A 16726-nucleotide genomic window follows, 5' to 3' on the forward strand; every position below is an offset into this window, starting at 1 on the left:
CCCAGGAACTGAAGAATAGGATCCAAATGAGCCCATAAAGCAGGTGGGTCCTGTCTTCTGCTGGGGGAGATGGTACATGGCAGGTGGAGGGTCACCTGCTGATGTGACCCCCCCAAAGAGTTCATTGGAATATTTACAGACGTAGTTCTCTCTGAGGTTCTTGTATGTGTTGTATTGCCAACGAATGTTAAAAAGGTCTCCTGAAGGTAAACAGCCTGTCCACTAGGGAAGAGACAAGTCCTCGGGTGGAACGAGCTCCGCCTCCTCCTGCTGCAGCAGCTCTGCTGAGACGCTCCGTCAGCCTGTTCAGTCATTAGAGGAAATAACAACTCGCGACTCTTCCAGGTAATTTACATTTTTTAAATTTCCGGTCTAAGCCTCGTTTTGATTTTGAGTCTTTACAACTTTTGTATTTACGTTTTAGTGCTCTCAAAACAGCAGAGTGACATTTCAGGGCTTTTGTAACGTGGGTGTTGACCCGCTGGGCTTCAGGAGATTTTGGGCTTTTAAGCTTCTCTTTTTTACGTTGAGCATCTCTCCTTCGTTGTCTCTTTCCTTGTTATAGTTGTCTGTCAACAATCTTTACTTCAAAAAAAGTTGACTCTCTTTCTGTCTCTTTTTTGCTCCTCTTCCTGTCTGATCTATCCTATGATATTATGGGATGACTTTTTATCTGATTTTGCACCACATGCTATATTATTATATTTTTACAATATTTTGAACCAAATGCTACACTAAGACATTTTTATGATATTTTATTTTGGACCACATGCTAGACTATAATATTTTGGACCAAGAGCAATACAGGGACATTTTCTCAACTTCCTTCAATTCTCCGTTGCTGCCAAAGCAGTCTGCATGTTTTCCCTCAGAAAGGAGCGTGGTGATGACAGCCCGCCCTGGATGACAATATTTAGTCGCTGAGACTTTTATCCAAATTTCTCCTTCAAACTAACCAGTTTAAATAATGCCAAAGAGTTGCTTTTTAGTTAGTTGAACCAACAATGATGTGAAAACTCTTATCTCCAATCTTTTTCCCTGTCATGTCCTAAAAAAGATCCTGATAGAAGGGCTCTATGGCACCACTCTACACAAGGGAAGACTGTAGTGATGTGACTGAGGAGGCATCACATCAACCTTTTTTATCTATCCAGCGTGTTGTATGGCAGAGTGGAAATATAATCCCTGGACATCGTGCTGTCGTGTCATTTTGATCCGGTGGTTTAAAATGGATTGGTTTTTGTGATGCTATTTTCCCCCAAAAGGGGGCGTGGACGCGCTGAAACCCAAAGTTCCAGGAAGTGCCGGTCTGATTTATAGAAACAACACAGAAGTGGCCTGAAAGGGAACGCAACGAGTGCACTGCATTCTGGGTTTCTTAAGACTTCTGCCTTTTGAGCGAAAATGAATACTAAAGCCCATTTTCTCTCTTTTCTCTGGTCACGGAGCACCAATTTTAAGAAATATTTGCACCAGGTTTCGTACAAACATCATCTTTGCACGGTTGAAATATCTCTTCAATGACAAGACAGAGAATTCATTTTCACATTAAAGGACCAACTTCGGATTTATTCACAAAACAAAGCGTGACAATTTTGACATTTAAAAAATAGATATTTTGCACAGTGTGAAACAGACATCAAAGCATTGAGAGCTCCTCAGATTCTCCCCTCCGACTCAACTGGCCTCAATAAACTCACCACCATGTTGGAGGAGTGACGAGTGAAAGGTGATTACAGAGAAAATATTTGTTTCTAGAGGAAGCGTCTTGATGGAAAGGAGACAAAGTCCTGGCATTCATTCCTCTATAACAGCATAGAGATTTTAGTTGTCCTTTTCAAAATTATCACCAATGATTCCAGATCACACTAAATATTAATATTACACATAAAACAGCCATACTTAATTCGCTTTGAACGTGATCCAAAACAGACCAAATACATCTTAAAAAAACAACCGTTTTTTTGTTGCCACGGTTATTTTGTCCCTATTCTGTCCCTCTTCCATCACCTGGCAGGTTTCTATTAAAGTGCGTCCAGGTCACTATTACAACACATCTGAAACAAAAATTACAAAAAAAAAATCAGAAACAGCCATTCGCACTCGGATCTTTTTCTGTTTTTACATCCAAAGTTTTAGGGGTGAGTGAAGCGCATTATTCAAATATAACAGTAGAGATAAAACAATATTGTGATGTAAGGTGAGAGTCCATTCCCGTGGGTACTACACACACATATCGGACAGATAAATAGTGCAATTTGAAATGTTATGGCCATCTCAGTTCAGAACAGTGTTTAAAGTGCTCGATACTCCAGTCTTAAAACATCTCCCACATTTACAACATTCACCTTTCACCAACAAGTATTTAGAAATACTTCAGCCATCAGCTGTTTGGCGTTCTGCAGCTGGATGTGTCTGAACATGCTCAGAAACTCCTCTGTGGTGACCAGAGGGTCCAAAATAAATGAATTAAGGCCAACAGTCACCAACTGTGCACAACAAAGCAGGATAAACTGAGCCCTTGAGTGCCTGGTTATCATCTCAGGACGAGCCCACTCAAGATGGTTGTTAAGTATTTGCTGATCTAACTTACATGAGTATATTCTTAATGGTGTTGTTCAGAAATAAACTGAAAGAGCTTTGTCTGTCAGTATCAGTACTGTATCCTTCACCACTCTGGTCCACGTCTCAACATGGGTGGTCACATGACCCCATCAACAGGCTCCTGATGGGAAGTCAAACCTACACGGTACCTCTGTCAGAGAGCTTTCAGCGATAATGCCTCACAGCTTTTCCCCTTCATTTTCTGTGGCCACTTCCCATCAAGCTAGCTAGGTGACAAGAGCATTAAATGGGACTCTTGTTTCGTCAGCTTCCTCCTCCAGAACCGTCCTCGGATCGGGCCTGTCAGGACAGAAGATTAGCCGTAGCAGCGCTAACCCGACGCGCACTAAAAGCCTCAACACGAGAAAAGCAAAAGGCACCGTAATCTCCATCAGGTGGAAAATTGAAGCACTAAATTTACTCAAAATACACGTGAGGAAAAACGTCCCCAAGGCTATGCAGGGGTACAAAGCTAGCTTCGCGAACATGAACGCGTGCTCACGCCCGCCGTACCACACGTAGGGGTGCAGAGTTTCCTGTTCATTGTAAAGAGCGACCACCCAAATGGCCAGCTGAAATATACCTGCGAAGAAAATGATGACACAGCTAATCTGAATGGCTTCCAGTTCATTACGAGAGTTATGCGGGAACTCGTGCGTTAGCTGGTAGGCTAAAGGTAAACCCCCGACAAACGCCAGCGAGAAGGTGTTCAGCAGGCCCATGGAGCGTGTTGCCTTGGTGACATGGAGGAAGAGTGAGTGATGGACAAACCAAAGAAGGCCGACGGTGGCGAAAGAACCAAAGTAGGCGAGGTACTCCGGGCCGTAGACCTGCAGAGCCGCTACCAGGCTCCCGTTAAACTGCTTCTGCACGACTATCGGGTCGGGAACATTGTCCTCGCTAAAAGGAAGGAACCAGAAGAGTTTAACATACGAGCTTGTTGAAACCACTTAAATGCACCTTTTAGCCTATTAGTCACATTTAATCCATAATCGTTTATGGTTCCGAAAATCCAACAAAACCTTCTACAGCAAAAAAAGTTGGGAGTTTCAAATGTAAACAAAAACACAATGCAATGATTTGCAAATCACATAAACCTATATTTAATTGAAAATAGAAGAAAGACAACATATCAAATGTTGAAACTCTAAATGTCCAGGAACTGAGGAGGCCAGTTTCTGGAGTTTTGAAAGTGAAATGTGGTCCCATTCTGGTAGTCCTGATAGAGGATTTCAGCTGGTCAACAGTTCAGGGTCTCCTTTGTTGTATTGTTCATGTCCTGATGCTCCAGATGTTTTCAATGATTGACAGGTCTGGACTGCAGGAGGCCAGTTTATCAGCGGACTCTTCTACTAGAGAACCATGCTGTTGGAATACGTGCAGAATGTGGTTGGACGTTGTTCTGCTGAAATAAACAAGACCTTCCCTGAAAGAGAAGTTGTCTGGATGGCAGCATATGTTGCTCCAAAACCTGAATATATCATTCAGCATTAATGCTTCCTTCCAGATGTTCAAGCTACCCATGCCATGTGCACTAATGCATCCTGTACCATCACAGATGCTGGCTTTAGAACTGAGCTGATAACAAGCTGGATGGTCCCTCTCCTCTTTAACCTGGAGGATGCAGCGTCCATGATTTCCAAACAGAATCTCAGATTGTGATCCATCAGACCTCAGGACAGTTTTCCACTTCACCTCAGTCCATCTTCAATGATCTCGGTCCAGAGAAGGCGGCGGTGTTTCTGGATCATGTTTCTATCTGGTTTCTTCTTTGGAGAGTTTTAACCTGCATTTGTGGACGCAGCGATGAACTGTGTTCACAGACGATGGTTTTCACAAGTGTTCCTGAGCCCATGCAGTGATTTCCACTCCAGAATAGTGTGTTTTTAATGCAGTGCTGCCTGAGGGCCCGAAGATCACCACCATCCAATATTGGTTTCCAGCCTTGTCCCTTGTGTTCAGAGATTTCTCCAGATTCTCTGAATCTTTTAATGATATTATGAACCGTAGACGATGAAATCCACTAATTCTTTGTAGTTTTAAGTTGAGGAACATTATTCTTAGATTGTTGAACTATTTTCCAACACAGTCTTTCAGAGTGGTGAACCTCTCCTCATCTTCACTGCTGAGAGACTCTGCCTCTCTGAAATCATCTTTTATACCCAATCATGTTACTGATCTGTTGCCATGGTAACAAAATTAGTTGTGAAATGTTCAACCAGGTATTTTTTCTTTTAACTTTACATAACATCAAATTTCTGTTTCAGCATTTGATATTTTGTGTTTGGCCTATTTTCAATTAAATGGGTTTATGTGATTTGCAAATCATCGCATTTTGATTTCATTTACATTTTACACATTTTTGGAAACGGGGTTGTACAAACTTCATTTGTTTTTGGATAAAACTCATCAGGTATTTTTTGTGAGTGCAGCAGGGAATGAACCATTTTAAAAGCAGCTCACTGAAAATTTAAGGGAAGAGACGAAAAAAAGGAGATAAGTAAAACAAACCATATGTTGAGGATGAGAAGCGTTGCTACGATGGCGTAAACTCCATCGCTGAACGCCTCCACTCGCTCCTTGTTGAGGGGCTCGTTAGGCAGGTAGGTGTAGAACAACATGGAGTCCGGAGTCTCCTCCACATGACCTGAAAGGGTTTGTGTTTAAGAAAAGTGATGCACATGTCGCTGAAATAAAGGATATGTGAACAGAGGCGAGCGCTTTGCTTACCGATGGCTTTGCTGCGACACCACTTCAAACATTGCGAGATGTAAGGCAGGAAGATGACGATGGCCAAGAGAACGTACGACTGGAGGAGGAAATGAGAACGTTAGACGACGGAAAAGATTCAGACACCAGAATACTTGAACAAGGGACAGCAACAGATTTGTTGTTGGGTTGTTTGAACATTTCTGCATCCAGATCGGGAATAAAAAAAAGCCTCAACAACAAAAATGAGTGCCGAAACTATTGGTTAATTGATTGGTGAGAGAAATCAAATTGGTTAAATTGGTATATTATTCAAAAATGCCAAAACACAGTGAAGATTTGTGTCTTTGCTGTCTGACGTGGCTCCACGGAGGCCTGAAGGCTTCGATTGGAAGACGTCACCTCAGGATCTAGAAACATACACTTTTCCTATTTCTACATTTCTGGATTAAACAGTTGGTTGATTCACTGAGAAAATGATGCAGCGATATCCAACAGGAGACGACCCTCTTGTCACATAATCACCCTCTGATGTTCTATTGTTTACTGGAGCAGTTTTAAACCACTGAAGAAAAAGTGACGCCAACCAGCTGGAAGAAGATGAAGGAGAAGATGCTGGCGAAGAAGCACATGATGGGGACCCTCATGATGACTTTGAGGATGTTGTGCTTGTAGAAGATCTGGTTCTCTGAGATCTGGATCTGGTCGTTGAGCAGGAAGGGGCGGCTGAAGGCGTACAACACGATCACCGACTACGGAACAACAACACAGACTGAGCTGTGACGATACGACGGTTAGTGTTGACGAGAGGACGACAATGAAAGGTTTAAATGGCTTCACCTGAATGAGGCCGATCACCATCACACATCCGCAAAACAGCAGAATCCCGAGGATGTTCTCAGGGAAGGTCGCCATCAGAGAGAACTGCGAACAAAAGACATTCGAGAGCTTAAATAAAACACATAAAACATGTATTTCTTTCATGTACTGGAACAGATGCTCGTACTCACTGTGTACGGCAGGAAGGTTATCAGCATCATGCAGGCCTGAAACACAACGTGACTTCATCAAATATCGACGACACACTTCAGGTCACACAATCAGAAAATATTTGAAAGCCACAGAGATCTCACTGACTGAAGTACTTACGAGGTTCAGCAGCGCCAGGCTGTCATCAATACGCACAATCACCTGAAATAACCTGCGGAAAATAAACGAGAACCAGCACGTCTGCTGAATGATTAAGGACGTGACAAAAATCTCAGAGTGTGTGAAAGTTGAAAGACTGATAACATCACCATAAAGTGCACAGGAAGATCGGACTAATTACACGTATTTATTTAATGAAATGAATTTATTATTAGATGTATTCTCATGACGTGTATGAACATTTTAGTCTCATCATTTCACCTGCAGCCTCGGAGGAGTCAAACGCACCGAAGAGCAAATTAATGAATATAAAATCAGAATTCAAAGCAGCAGGAAGGTTTACTGTCAGATATGAAAACAAGTGAAATAATCTGTATCTCATAAATCATCGGGCAAAGACAGAGAGGACGTCTCACTGCACAGGGGACGTCTCACTCCACAGGGGACAGTCTCACTCAGCAGAGGACCGTCTCACTCCTCATGGGACCGCCTCACTCCACAGAGGACCGCCTCACTCCACACAGGACAGTCTCACTCCTCATGGGACCGCCTCACTCCTCAGAGGACCGTCTCACTCCTCAGAGGACAGTCTCACTCCACAGAGGACCGCCTCACTCCTCAGAGGACAGTCTCACCCACAGGGGACGTCTCACTCCGTAGAGGGCTGTCTCGTTCCTCAGAGGACAGTCTCACTCCTCATGGGACCGCCTCACTCCACAGAGGACCGCCTCACTCCACACAGGACAGTCTCACTCCTCAGAGGACAGTCTCACTCCTCAGAGGACCGTCTCACTCCTCAGAGGACAGTCTCACTCCACAGAGGACCGCCTCACTCCACAGAGGACAGTCTCACTCCTCAGAGGACTGTCTCACTCCACAGAGGACCGCCTCACTCCTCAGAGGACCGTCTCACTCCTCAGAGGACAGTCTCACTCCACAGAGGACCGCCTCACTCCTCAGAGGACCGTCTCACTCCACAGAGGACCGTCTCACTCCACAGAGGACCGTCTCACTCCACAGAGGACCGCCTCACTCCTCAGAGGACCGTCTCACTCCTCAGAGGACCGTCTCACTCCTCAGAGGACAGTCTCACTAAATGAATCTTCTCCGATTGGTGATGTCATTTTTCGGAGAGAATTGATTGGTCAGTAGGAGGGGCTTTATCCTGCTCCGGACCAGGTTCAGTTTGCAGCATCAGTTACCATGGTGATCTGGCCAGGTTAAAAGAGAGCCATCTTGGTGATACCGACCACCTTTAGTCTCAACACACCTCACTGACACACTGATCTCACACCTCCGGCTGTCTGAAACCGTCCCTCCCCTCAGGACCACGGCTGCAGGACTCCTGCTCCCTCTGAACCTCATTACATCCTCTGGAGTCGAAGACGTACGTCGTTCAGTAAAACAAACGTCCACCAGGATCTCAGAGTTGATGATTCAAGGTTCAGAGCTGCACTCTTTCATCCAGCTTCATCACAACAGGGCTGCTGGTTTATTCTGATACACTGAACATCTCCTTGTAAAGAAGCTGGTTACCTGATGTGGGCGGCCCACGCTACCGTCACGATGAGGAACGTCATCAAGTAAACAGCGATCTTTGTTGTCAGCAGCAGCTGAACGCTCTGCCTCAACTCCTGCAGAGAAAAAACAATCGCACATGAAGTGTGAAACGTTCAGAGTGAAACTCCTGGAGGTTTCACTGAAGGACGTTTGTAAGGAAGAAAAATGACGACATGTTGCCGATGTGTTACTGAAGTCCAACGGTACCTCGTTATCTTCTACTTTGGTGTGGGCCACCGGTAATATCTGTAAATAAAGGAAACAGGGTCAGTAGACATGAAGTCACATGATGTTCCACCTCTGGAGACGCTGCACACCTCAGGATGAGAGGATGTCACATGAAACCTGAGCTGTGTTCCAGATGATTCTGTTCTGTCAGTACAGAAACATCAGAACACCACAAGTTCCAGGATGAAGCACTCAGAACGCTCCAAAGAAGAAGAAGTGAAACTCTGGACACTTTCCACCCTAAATATCAACCATCAGTGATGTCATCAACCATCAGTGATGTCATCATCCAGCAGTGATGTCATCGTTGGTTTGTGAACGTTATGAATCCTCCAGTTCAGATTCTGTCCGTCACCATCTTTGCTAGTTCGGAGCGGTTTGGAGCAGGAAGTGACCATATTTGGACGAGCTGGGGGAGGAGCCAGAGGTGGATCTGACCGATCTGATTGGAAACCTGACGATACTACGTCCCGCCCACCGATAGCTGTAACCTGACTGCACCACAGGCCTGTCAATCAAACAGACACGCCCCCAAAAACAGGTCTTCTTGAATCTTCTTTTCTAATGAATGAGGGATTATTTTCAGATGGACCTCCAGAAAACTAATAAGAAGGAGTGACTTTAGCTAACAACACCGAGATAACTGATGGACACATTTTATTCACTTTGGATTTGATGAGAGAAGTTGAATGGGAGTCTATGGAGCCGGAGGCTTTTTGGAGACGACCTCTAGTGGCACTCGCTGGTATTGCAGCTGAAGACACTTCTGGATCAGAACCATTTTACAGACCTGAAGCTACGAACTCTTTTATATCCAGTCTGTAGTTTTATATCCAGTCTGTAGTTTTACATCCAGTCTGTAGTTTTAGATCCAGTCTGTAGTTTTATATCCAGTCTGTAGTTTTACATCCAGTCTGTAGTTTTATATCCGGTCTGTAGTTTTACATCCAGTCTGTAGTTTTACATCCGGTCTGTAGTTTTACATCCAGTCTGTAGTTTTAGATCCGGTCTGTAGTTTTATATCCGGTCTGTAGTTTTACATCCAGTCTGTAGTTTTACATCCGGTCTGTAGTTTTAGATCCGGTCTGTAGTTTTATATCCGGTCTGTAGTTTTACATCCAGTCTGTAGTTTTACATCCGGTCTGTAGTTTTATATCCGGTCTGTAGTTTTACATCCGGTCTGTAGTTTTACATCCGGTCTGTAGTTTTATATCCGGTCTGTAGTTTTGGATCCAGTCTGTAGTTTTAGATCCGGTCTGTAGTTTTATATCCGGTCTGTAGTTTTACATCCAGTCTGTAGTTTTACATCCGGTCTGTAGTTTTATATCCGGTCTGTAGTTTTATATGCGGTCTGTAGTTTTACATCCGGTCTGTAGTTTTACATCCAGTCTGTAGTTTTATATCCGGTCTGTAGTTTTAGATCCAGTCTGTAGTTTTAGATCCAGTCTGTAGTTTTACATCCAGTCTGTAGTTTTATATCCGGTCTGTAGTTTTATATCCAGTCTGTAGTTTTAGATCCAGTCTGTAGTTTTACATCCAGTCTGTAGTTTTATATCCGGTCTGTAGTTTTAGATCCAGTCTGTAGTTTTAGATCCAGTCTGTAGTTTTAGATCCAGTCTGTCATCTGGGTCTTAAGATATCATTGGAGGGGGAAGTTCTCATGTTGGGTGGTAAACTCTCCCTCCCTCTTCCTCCTCTTCCTCCATCTCTCTTCTCTCCCTCCTCCTCCCTCCCTCCCCCTCCTCTTCCTCCCTCTCCCTCATCTTCCTCCCTCTCCCTCCTCTCCCTCCTCTTCCTCCCTCCCTCCCTCCCTCCTCCTCCCTCTCTCTCCCTCCTCCTCCTCCTCCCTCTCTCTCCCTCCCTCTCCTCTTCCTCCTTCTCCCTCCCTCCTCCTCCCTCATCTCCCTCCTCTCCCTCCTCCTCCTCCCTCTCTCTCCCTCCTCCTCCTCCTCCCTCTCTCTCCCTCCTCCTCCATCTCCCTCCTCTCCCTCATCTCCCTCCTCTCCCTCCTCCTCCCTCCCTCCCCCTCCTCTTCCTCCCTCTCCCTCCTCTTCCTCCCTCCCTCCCTCTTCCTCCCTCTCTCTCCCTCTCTCTCCCTCCCTCCCTCTCCTCTCCCTCTCCTCTTCCTCCTTCTCCCTCCCTCCTCCTCCATCTCCCTCCCTCCTCCTCCTCCCTCTCTCTCCCTCCCTCTCCTCTCCCTTTCCTCTTCCTCCTTCTCCCTCCCTCCTCCTCCTCCCTCTCTCTCCCTCATCTCCCTCCTCCTCCTCCCTCCCTCCTCCTCCATCTCCCTCCTCCTCCTCCCTCTCTCTCCCTCCTCCTCCATCTCCCTCCTCTCCCTCCTCCTCCTCCCTCTCTCTCCCTCCTCCTCCATCTCCCTCCCTCCTCCTCCTCCCTCTCTCTCCCTCCTCTCCCTCTCCCTCCCTCCTCCTCCATCTCCCTCCTCTCCCTCCTCCTCCCTCTCTCTCCCTCCTCCTCCATCTCCCTCCTCCTCCCTCTCTCTCCCTCCTCCTCCATCTCCCTCTCTCTCCCTCCTCCTCCATCTCCCTCCCTCCTCCTCCTCCCTCTCTCTCCCTCCTCCTCCTCCCTCTCCCTCCCTCCTCCTCCATCTCCCTCCTCTCCCTCCTCCTCCTCCCTCTCTCTCCCTCCTCCTCCATCTCCCTCCTCCTCCCTCCTCTCTCTCCTCCTCCATCTCCCTCCTCTCCCTCATCTCCCCCTCCTCTCCTCCCTCCTCCTCCTCCCTCTCTCTCCCTCCTCTCCCTCCCTCCCTCCTCCTCCTCCCTCTCTCTCCCTCCTCTCCCTCCCTCCCTCCTCCTCCTCCCTCTCTCTCCCTCCTCCTCCATCTCCCTCCTCTCCCTCCCTCTCCTCCTCCATCTCCCTCCTCTCCCTCATCTCCCCCTCCTCTCCCTCTCCTCCCTCCTCCTCCTCCCAGCTGTCGGATGCCCGACGTCTTACCATGACGGTGGCGATGATGGAGATGAGTGCATCGCTGTAGGCCAGCAGTCTGTGGGAGGACTGCGTGCTCCCGGGCCCCCCCCCCCCCCTCTCCGCCGGACGGACTGACGCTGCCCAGGAACGACGAGGAGCTCCTCGCGCCCGTCTTCTCCATGTCCTCCTCGACGTGGTGCTCGATGATGTCCTCGGTGTCCCCCATCGTGCGGTGGCAGCAGCGGGGAGCGCGGAGCCCACGGACGGAGCGCTTTGCAAACAGTGGGACACAGCTGACTGAGGGGCGGGGTCAAGAAACAGGAAGAAGCGGCGCGGCTCACTTCCTGTTTTTCAGCAAAGATCGTCAGTTGTACAGAGTCGCCACTCTGAGCTTAAAAACGGATCCAGGTCTCTGATTGAGAGGTGGAAATAAACTGAGTCCACTCAAACAACTGGTGTACTTCACAAGGTTTCACTGTCTGATCAGTTTGTACTTTACTCTTTCAGACACTTTTTTTGTAACTTTATTTCAATAAAATTTAGCACACAATAAATTATACAGTCGGAACAATATATCATAAACTGAGCTATAATCATAATCCAGTGGTAACAACAGAAAATAGATAAATAAAGAGAATAATAACAATAATTAAATGAAAGAAAACAAAAACAAGACAGAAAAAAATAACTAAAGAAGTCAAGAGATCTAATCAGGAAGAAATTTCCGTATGTGATTTAGTTTTTAGTCATTTTAAAGCTTTCTTAAAATGAATGAACTCATTCATAAAGACTAAGAAGAGTGGTCTTCTAAACATGAATGAATCTGCATCTGTGGATGAATCGTTTGGCCGTAATAATCAGGCTGTTATACAGCATCTCCCTTTTCCGGTCTTGTAATCTAACTCCAAATTTGATTCAGAGTGCTTATCATCTTTCCGTCTGGTATGATGACAAGCAGAGAACAAAGTTTCAATGTAAGAATCACCTAAAATACAGTCATTTCTTTTTAATCTTTATGTTAAATCTTTGTCTCGCGAAGTCATTACAAGGATAGATGTCGCTTTTCATTTTAAAGTGAGTTTCCTAATTTCTTCAGGATGATATTTAATAAAGATTTCTCCTTTTCAAACTCTTTCAGAATAACTATCTGAAGTCTGTTAATGTAACACGGTTTACCAAACACAGATTAGACATGTGAAGCTCTCTTCTGCCTCCAGAGGGCGACATCACACTTCAGCTGTCACTGAAGGGGTTGGAGCTGTTTCTTGTGTCCTGTAACTTTACACAGCACACTGATATGTTTACTGGTGTTATTTTGAATATATCTTTTATTTCCTGTGAAGGTTTGTTCTCTGCAGCTCCTTGCTTCATCCCTCTTTGTGATGACGCTCTGCTGCTGTCTGTCGGCCTCTGCAGTCTTATCCAACCACAGGTGGCTGCTCTGCAGCCAGCGCCGCAGGCAGCACCTGAGGATGTCTCTCCTGATGACATCTCAGCATCCACAGGAACTCTTTCTGTGATCCACAGCTGAGTCAGGAAGATTTAAAGGGCAATCAGTCCGATTTCAGCAGCACGAATAGGAACAGTTGAGCTGCAGGAGGTTCATCGCTGCTGATACTCATTTACAGAAGGAGTAAGTTCAGCAGTGATCACAACACTCACCAGCAGCGTCCAGCTTTTGAAATACACAACTCCCTGTGTGTGTACAGAGGCATCAACTCACCGTGTTATGAGGAGGAGATCCGTTTCTTTAGCTGCTCAGTGTTCCCCTCTGTTCACCCGCTAGCTGCCAGCCGTCCTTTGCTCGGTACAGAACAGCCCTGCAAAACCAAAACCACCAACCCGGTATCACTGCAAAACGTGAAATAGACACACTTTGGCCTCTCTAAGCGTGACAGTTTCACATTTTCTTGTAGTGGATGAATATGAAACTTGCTGCATGCATGCAGCCATGTGATTTACAGGAGGATGAAACTTTTAAGAAAGAAAAGGTGGTTGGGTTAGGAAACAAAAAACAACCCAAAAACATCGTTGTCACGTCCTGGATTCGAACCTCCGTCTCTGATTCATCTCACACCATTTTAATTTAAATAATTTCAGCAAATTAAAAAAATTAAAAAATAAATATATATATTTTCCAATTTAAAATTGGAATTCGGTACTCATTATACATAATTAATAATGAACACAATAAAATAATGATTTCTTACTATCATTTTAGTTAGAAATTGGTATGTTATTCATTTAATATTGGAAACTTAACATATCATTACATATATGTGTTGAAATATATGATTACATTTTGCATTTTTTTAATGTTCAGTCATACTGGACATTTTCTATATTCTGCTTAAAAATGCACAATATGGAGTTATTGAACAATTGTTTTAGTGAGGCAACGTTTTCTTCCGCCCTTCATCGTTCTTATTGTTGCTGAACCTAAAACTAAAGTGAATATCTATTCATAACGTTTTAGTTTTACAGTGTCTGTGATGATTTCTGTTTCTTTGATTCACTCAGTACCTTTCTGCATGTATACCCGGGTTCAAATAAAGTGTAGTAGTTCTATTTAACATGTCGTTTCTTATAAGAATAGCAGACCTAGACCCAGACCTAGACCTAGACCCAGACCTAGACCCAGACCTAGACCTAGACCCAGAACTAGACCTAGACCCAGACCTAGACCCAGACCTAGACCTAGACCCAGACCCAGACCCAGACCTAGACCTAGACCCAGACCTAGACCTAGACCCAGACCCTGACCCAGACCCAGACCCAGAACCAGCAGCAAATTCAGTGAAATGTTACATAATGTCGTGCGTTAAAATAAATTATAATATAATGTAAAAGATTCACCATATAATTTAACATTTACTGAGTATCACTATATAGTAACTGAAGCTGATGATAATTTCATTAATTTTGCAGATGTTTGATCATAAACCAAAGTACTGCACAAACCGACGCAGTATCACGGCAAAGCGTGAAATAGACACGCCGGTCCAAAACAGCAAAACGTCAGAGAGCCACGCTTTTGGCTGTTTAGGCGTGAAAGTTAAATGTTGTATGAGTGAGAAAGTTTCAAATGCGTAAATGTCAAGTGATGTGGGATCATGTGACCGAGGTTTGGATCTGGGACGTGTCAACGTTTTTCTTAAATTGCAACCAGAACCATGTGTTTTTGCTAAAAGTTTCATTTTCCTATAAATCACACAGCTCTAAACATGCAGTAGGTTTCATCCACTACAGGAAAACGTGAAACTGTCATGCGTGTCTATTTCACGCTTTGCCATGATACCGGGTCGGACACACTAAAAATCAACAAAATCACAACACCAGCAGTGACCGCAGCCTTAAACACCACATCACACACACCAGCAATAACACACATCACATAACACACACCAGCAATAACACACACCAGCAATAACACACACCAGTAATAATACACACCAGTAATAACACACACCAGCAATAACACACACCAGCAATAACACACCAGCAATAACACACACCAGCAATAACACACCAGTAATAACACACACCAGCAATAACACACACCAGTAATAACACACACCAGTAATAACACACACCAGTAATAACACACACCAGCAATAACACACACCAGTAATAACACACACCAGTAATAACACACCAGCAATAACACACACCAGTAATAACACACACCAGTAATAACACACACCAGCAATAACACACACCAGTAATAACACACACCAGTAATAACACACCAGCAATAACACACACCAGTAATAACACACACCAGTAATAACACACACCAGCAATAACACACACCAGTAATAACACACACCAGCAATAACACACACCAGCAATAACACACACCAGTAATAACACACACCAGCAATAACACACACCAGTAATAACACACACCAGCAATAACACACACCAGCAATAACACACACCAGTAATAACACACACCAGTAATAACACACCAGCAATAACACACACCAGTAATAACACACACCAGTAATAACACACACCAGCAATAACACACACCAGTAATAACACACACCAGCAATAACACACACCAGCAATAACACACACCAGTAATAACACACACCAGCAATAACACACACCAGTAATAACACACACCAGCAATAACACACACCAGCAATAACACACACCAGTAATAACACACACCAGTAATAACACACACCAGCAATAACACACACCAGCAATAACACACACCAGCAATAACACACACCAGCAATAACACACACCAGTAATAACACACACCAGTAATAACACACACCAGTAATAACACACACCAGTAATAACACAACGCAGCTACGATTCACCCAGAAACCAGAACACCCCTCCTCTTCATCCTCTCCTCTCCTCACTTCTCCACCTCCCATCCGAAGCCATCTCCCCGGAAAGACTTCCCAGCATGGTCTCGTGTTCAGGAGTCCTTTCTGTGATAGCCTATCACTCTCCTCGTCTCATTTCCCCTCCTCCTCACCACGGTCCCTCCCCCCCTCCCCTCCCCTCCCCTCCCCTCCCCTCTCCTCTCCTCTCCTCTCCTCTCCTCTCCTCTCCTCTCCTCTCCTCTCCTCTCCTCTCCTCCTCTCCTCTCCTCTACTCTCCCCTCCTCTCCTCCTCTCCTCCCCTCCTCTCCTCCGGCCCCATCTGAGCGCTCACATCCCATTATTAAGACATGACTGCGTCTGGGATATATTGTTGTTCTCAGACTGCCCCCCCCCCCCCCCCCCCCCCCCTCCCTCAGCCGTGACACTCGGTATCTTAATCAGTTTGGACAGCGGTGGTGGCTGCCATCACAACCCCTGCTGTCTGGATCTGCAGCTCATCACCTCGACTTAATAAACTCTGTCAGATGTAACAGGCCTGCTGACGCTGGCAGCTTCCTGTTGTGACCACAGATCATTACAAACACCTCTGATGGACACGTTTCAAAACTGAATCAAAGTTTTCTTTACGATTCACCTGTGTAAGAGTCAAGTCAGTTTTTATGGTAAAAGAAGAGTTGATTTATCCTTAAAAATAAGATTAGATGATAATATTTTCTTGTTTGACATGTGATTGTGGTTCTATTTTTGTTGCTTTGGGTTACAGTCAGCTCATATATTCACAGGATAAGATCAGTTTCTGGAGGACAACAATAAGTGTTGGCTGAACAACGTAAAACTCTTTATCAATAAAAGACAGGTGGATTATTTCCTGGACGAGAGAGAGAAGATCAGGAGGACGTACAAATGAATGTTTGTTTAAACCTGAATGTGGATAAATAAATCGGAGACGCTGTGTTTTGGACTTGTGGACTGTCAGAACAGCGTAAGAATACAGAGAAGTACACCCCAGAAAAAAAATACAAATACGCATGCAATAAAAAAAATGTTTTTTTTGTAAACTGTAAAAAAATATAAGTAAATGTAAATAAATACACACACAAGCGATATACACAAAATAAATAACTACAGCTTGATATATACAGTGAAATGAAAAGAAAAACAGATATTATAAAAATATTCTGAATTTTCAGGATATATTGTAT

At 44.8% G+C, this 16726-nt stretch overlaps 1 protein-coding gene and 1 long non-coding RNA gene across 2 annotated transcripts; both read right to left on the minus strand.

The window, feature by feature from the left end:
- Nucleotides 1-1540: 1540 nt before the first annotated feature.
- tmem175 (transmembrane protein 175) lies at nucleotides 1541-11285 on the minus strand. Its single transcript, XM_069169347.1, has 10 exons — nucleotides 11203-11285; nucleotides 8230-8268; nucleotides 7999-8096; nucleotides 6463-6514; nucleotides 6324-6359; nucleotides 6154-6237; nucleotides 5901-6065; nucleotides 5335-5413; nucleotides 5116-5251; nucleotides 1541-3504 (listed from the first exon to the last, which is right to left on the minus strand). Exons 1-10 carry the CDS (start codon nucleotides 11203-11205, stop codon nucleotides 2832-2834), a joined length of 1365 nt encoding a protein of 454 aa, XP_069025448.1. The 5' UTR covers nucleotides 11206-11285; the 3' UTR covers nucleotides 1541-2831.
- A 597-nt stretch (nucleotides 11286-11882) lies between these two features.
- LOC138210282 (uncharacterized) lies at nucleotides 11883-15570 on the minus strand. The gene is made up of 3 exons (XR_011179244.1): nucleotides 15483-15570; nucleotides 12899-12995; nucleotides 11883-12702 (listed from the first exon to the last, which is right to left on the minus strand). It is a non-coding gene; the product is annotated as an uncharacterized lncRNA (long non-coding RNA).
- Nucleotides 15571-16726: the final 1156 nt, after the last annotated feature.

The sequence above is a fragment of the Embiotoca jacksoni genome, unplaced genomic scaffold, assembly GCF_022577435.1.
Source record: "Embiotoca jacksoni isolate LCO1_2020_lvr unplaced genomic scaffold, fEmbJac1.0.p SCAF_44, whole genome shotgun sequence".
Classification (NCBI taxonomy): Eukaryota; Metazoa; Chordata; class Actinopteri; family Embiotocidae; genus Embiotoca; species Embiotoca jacksoni.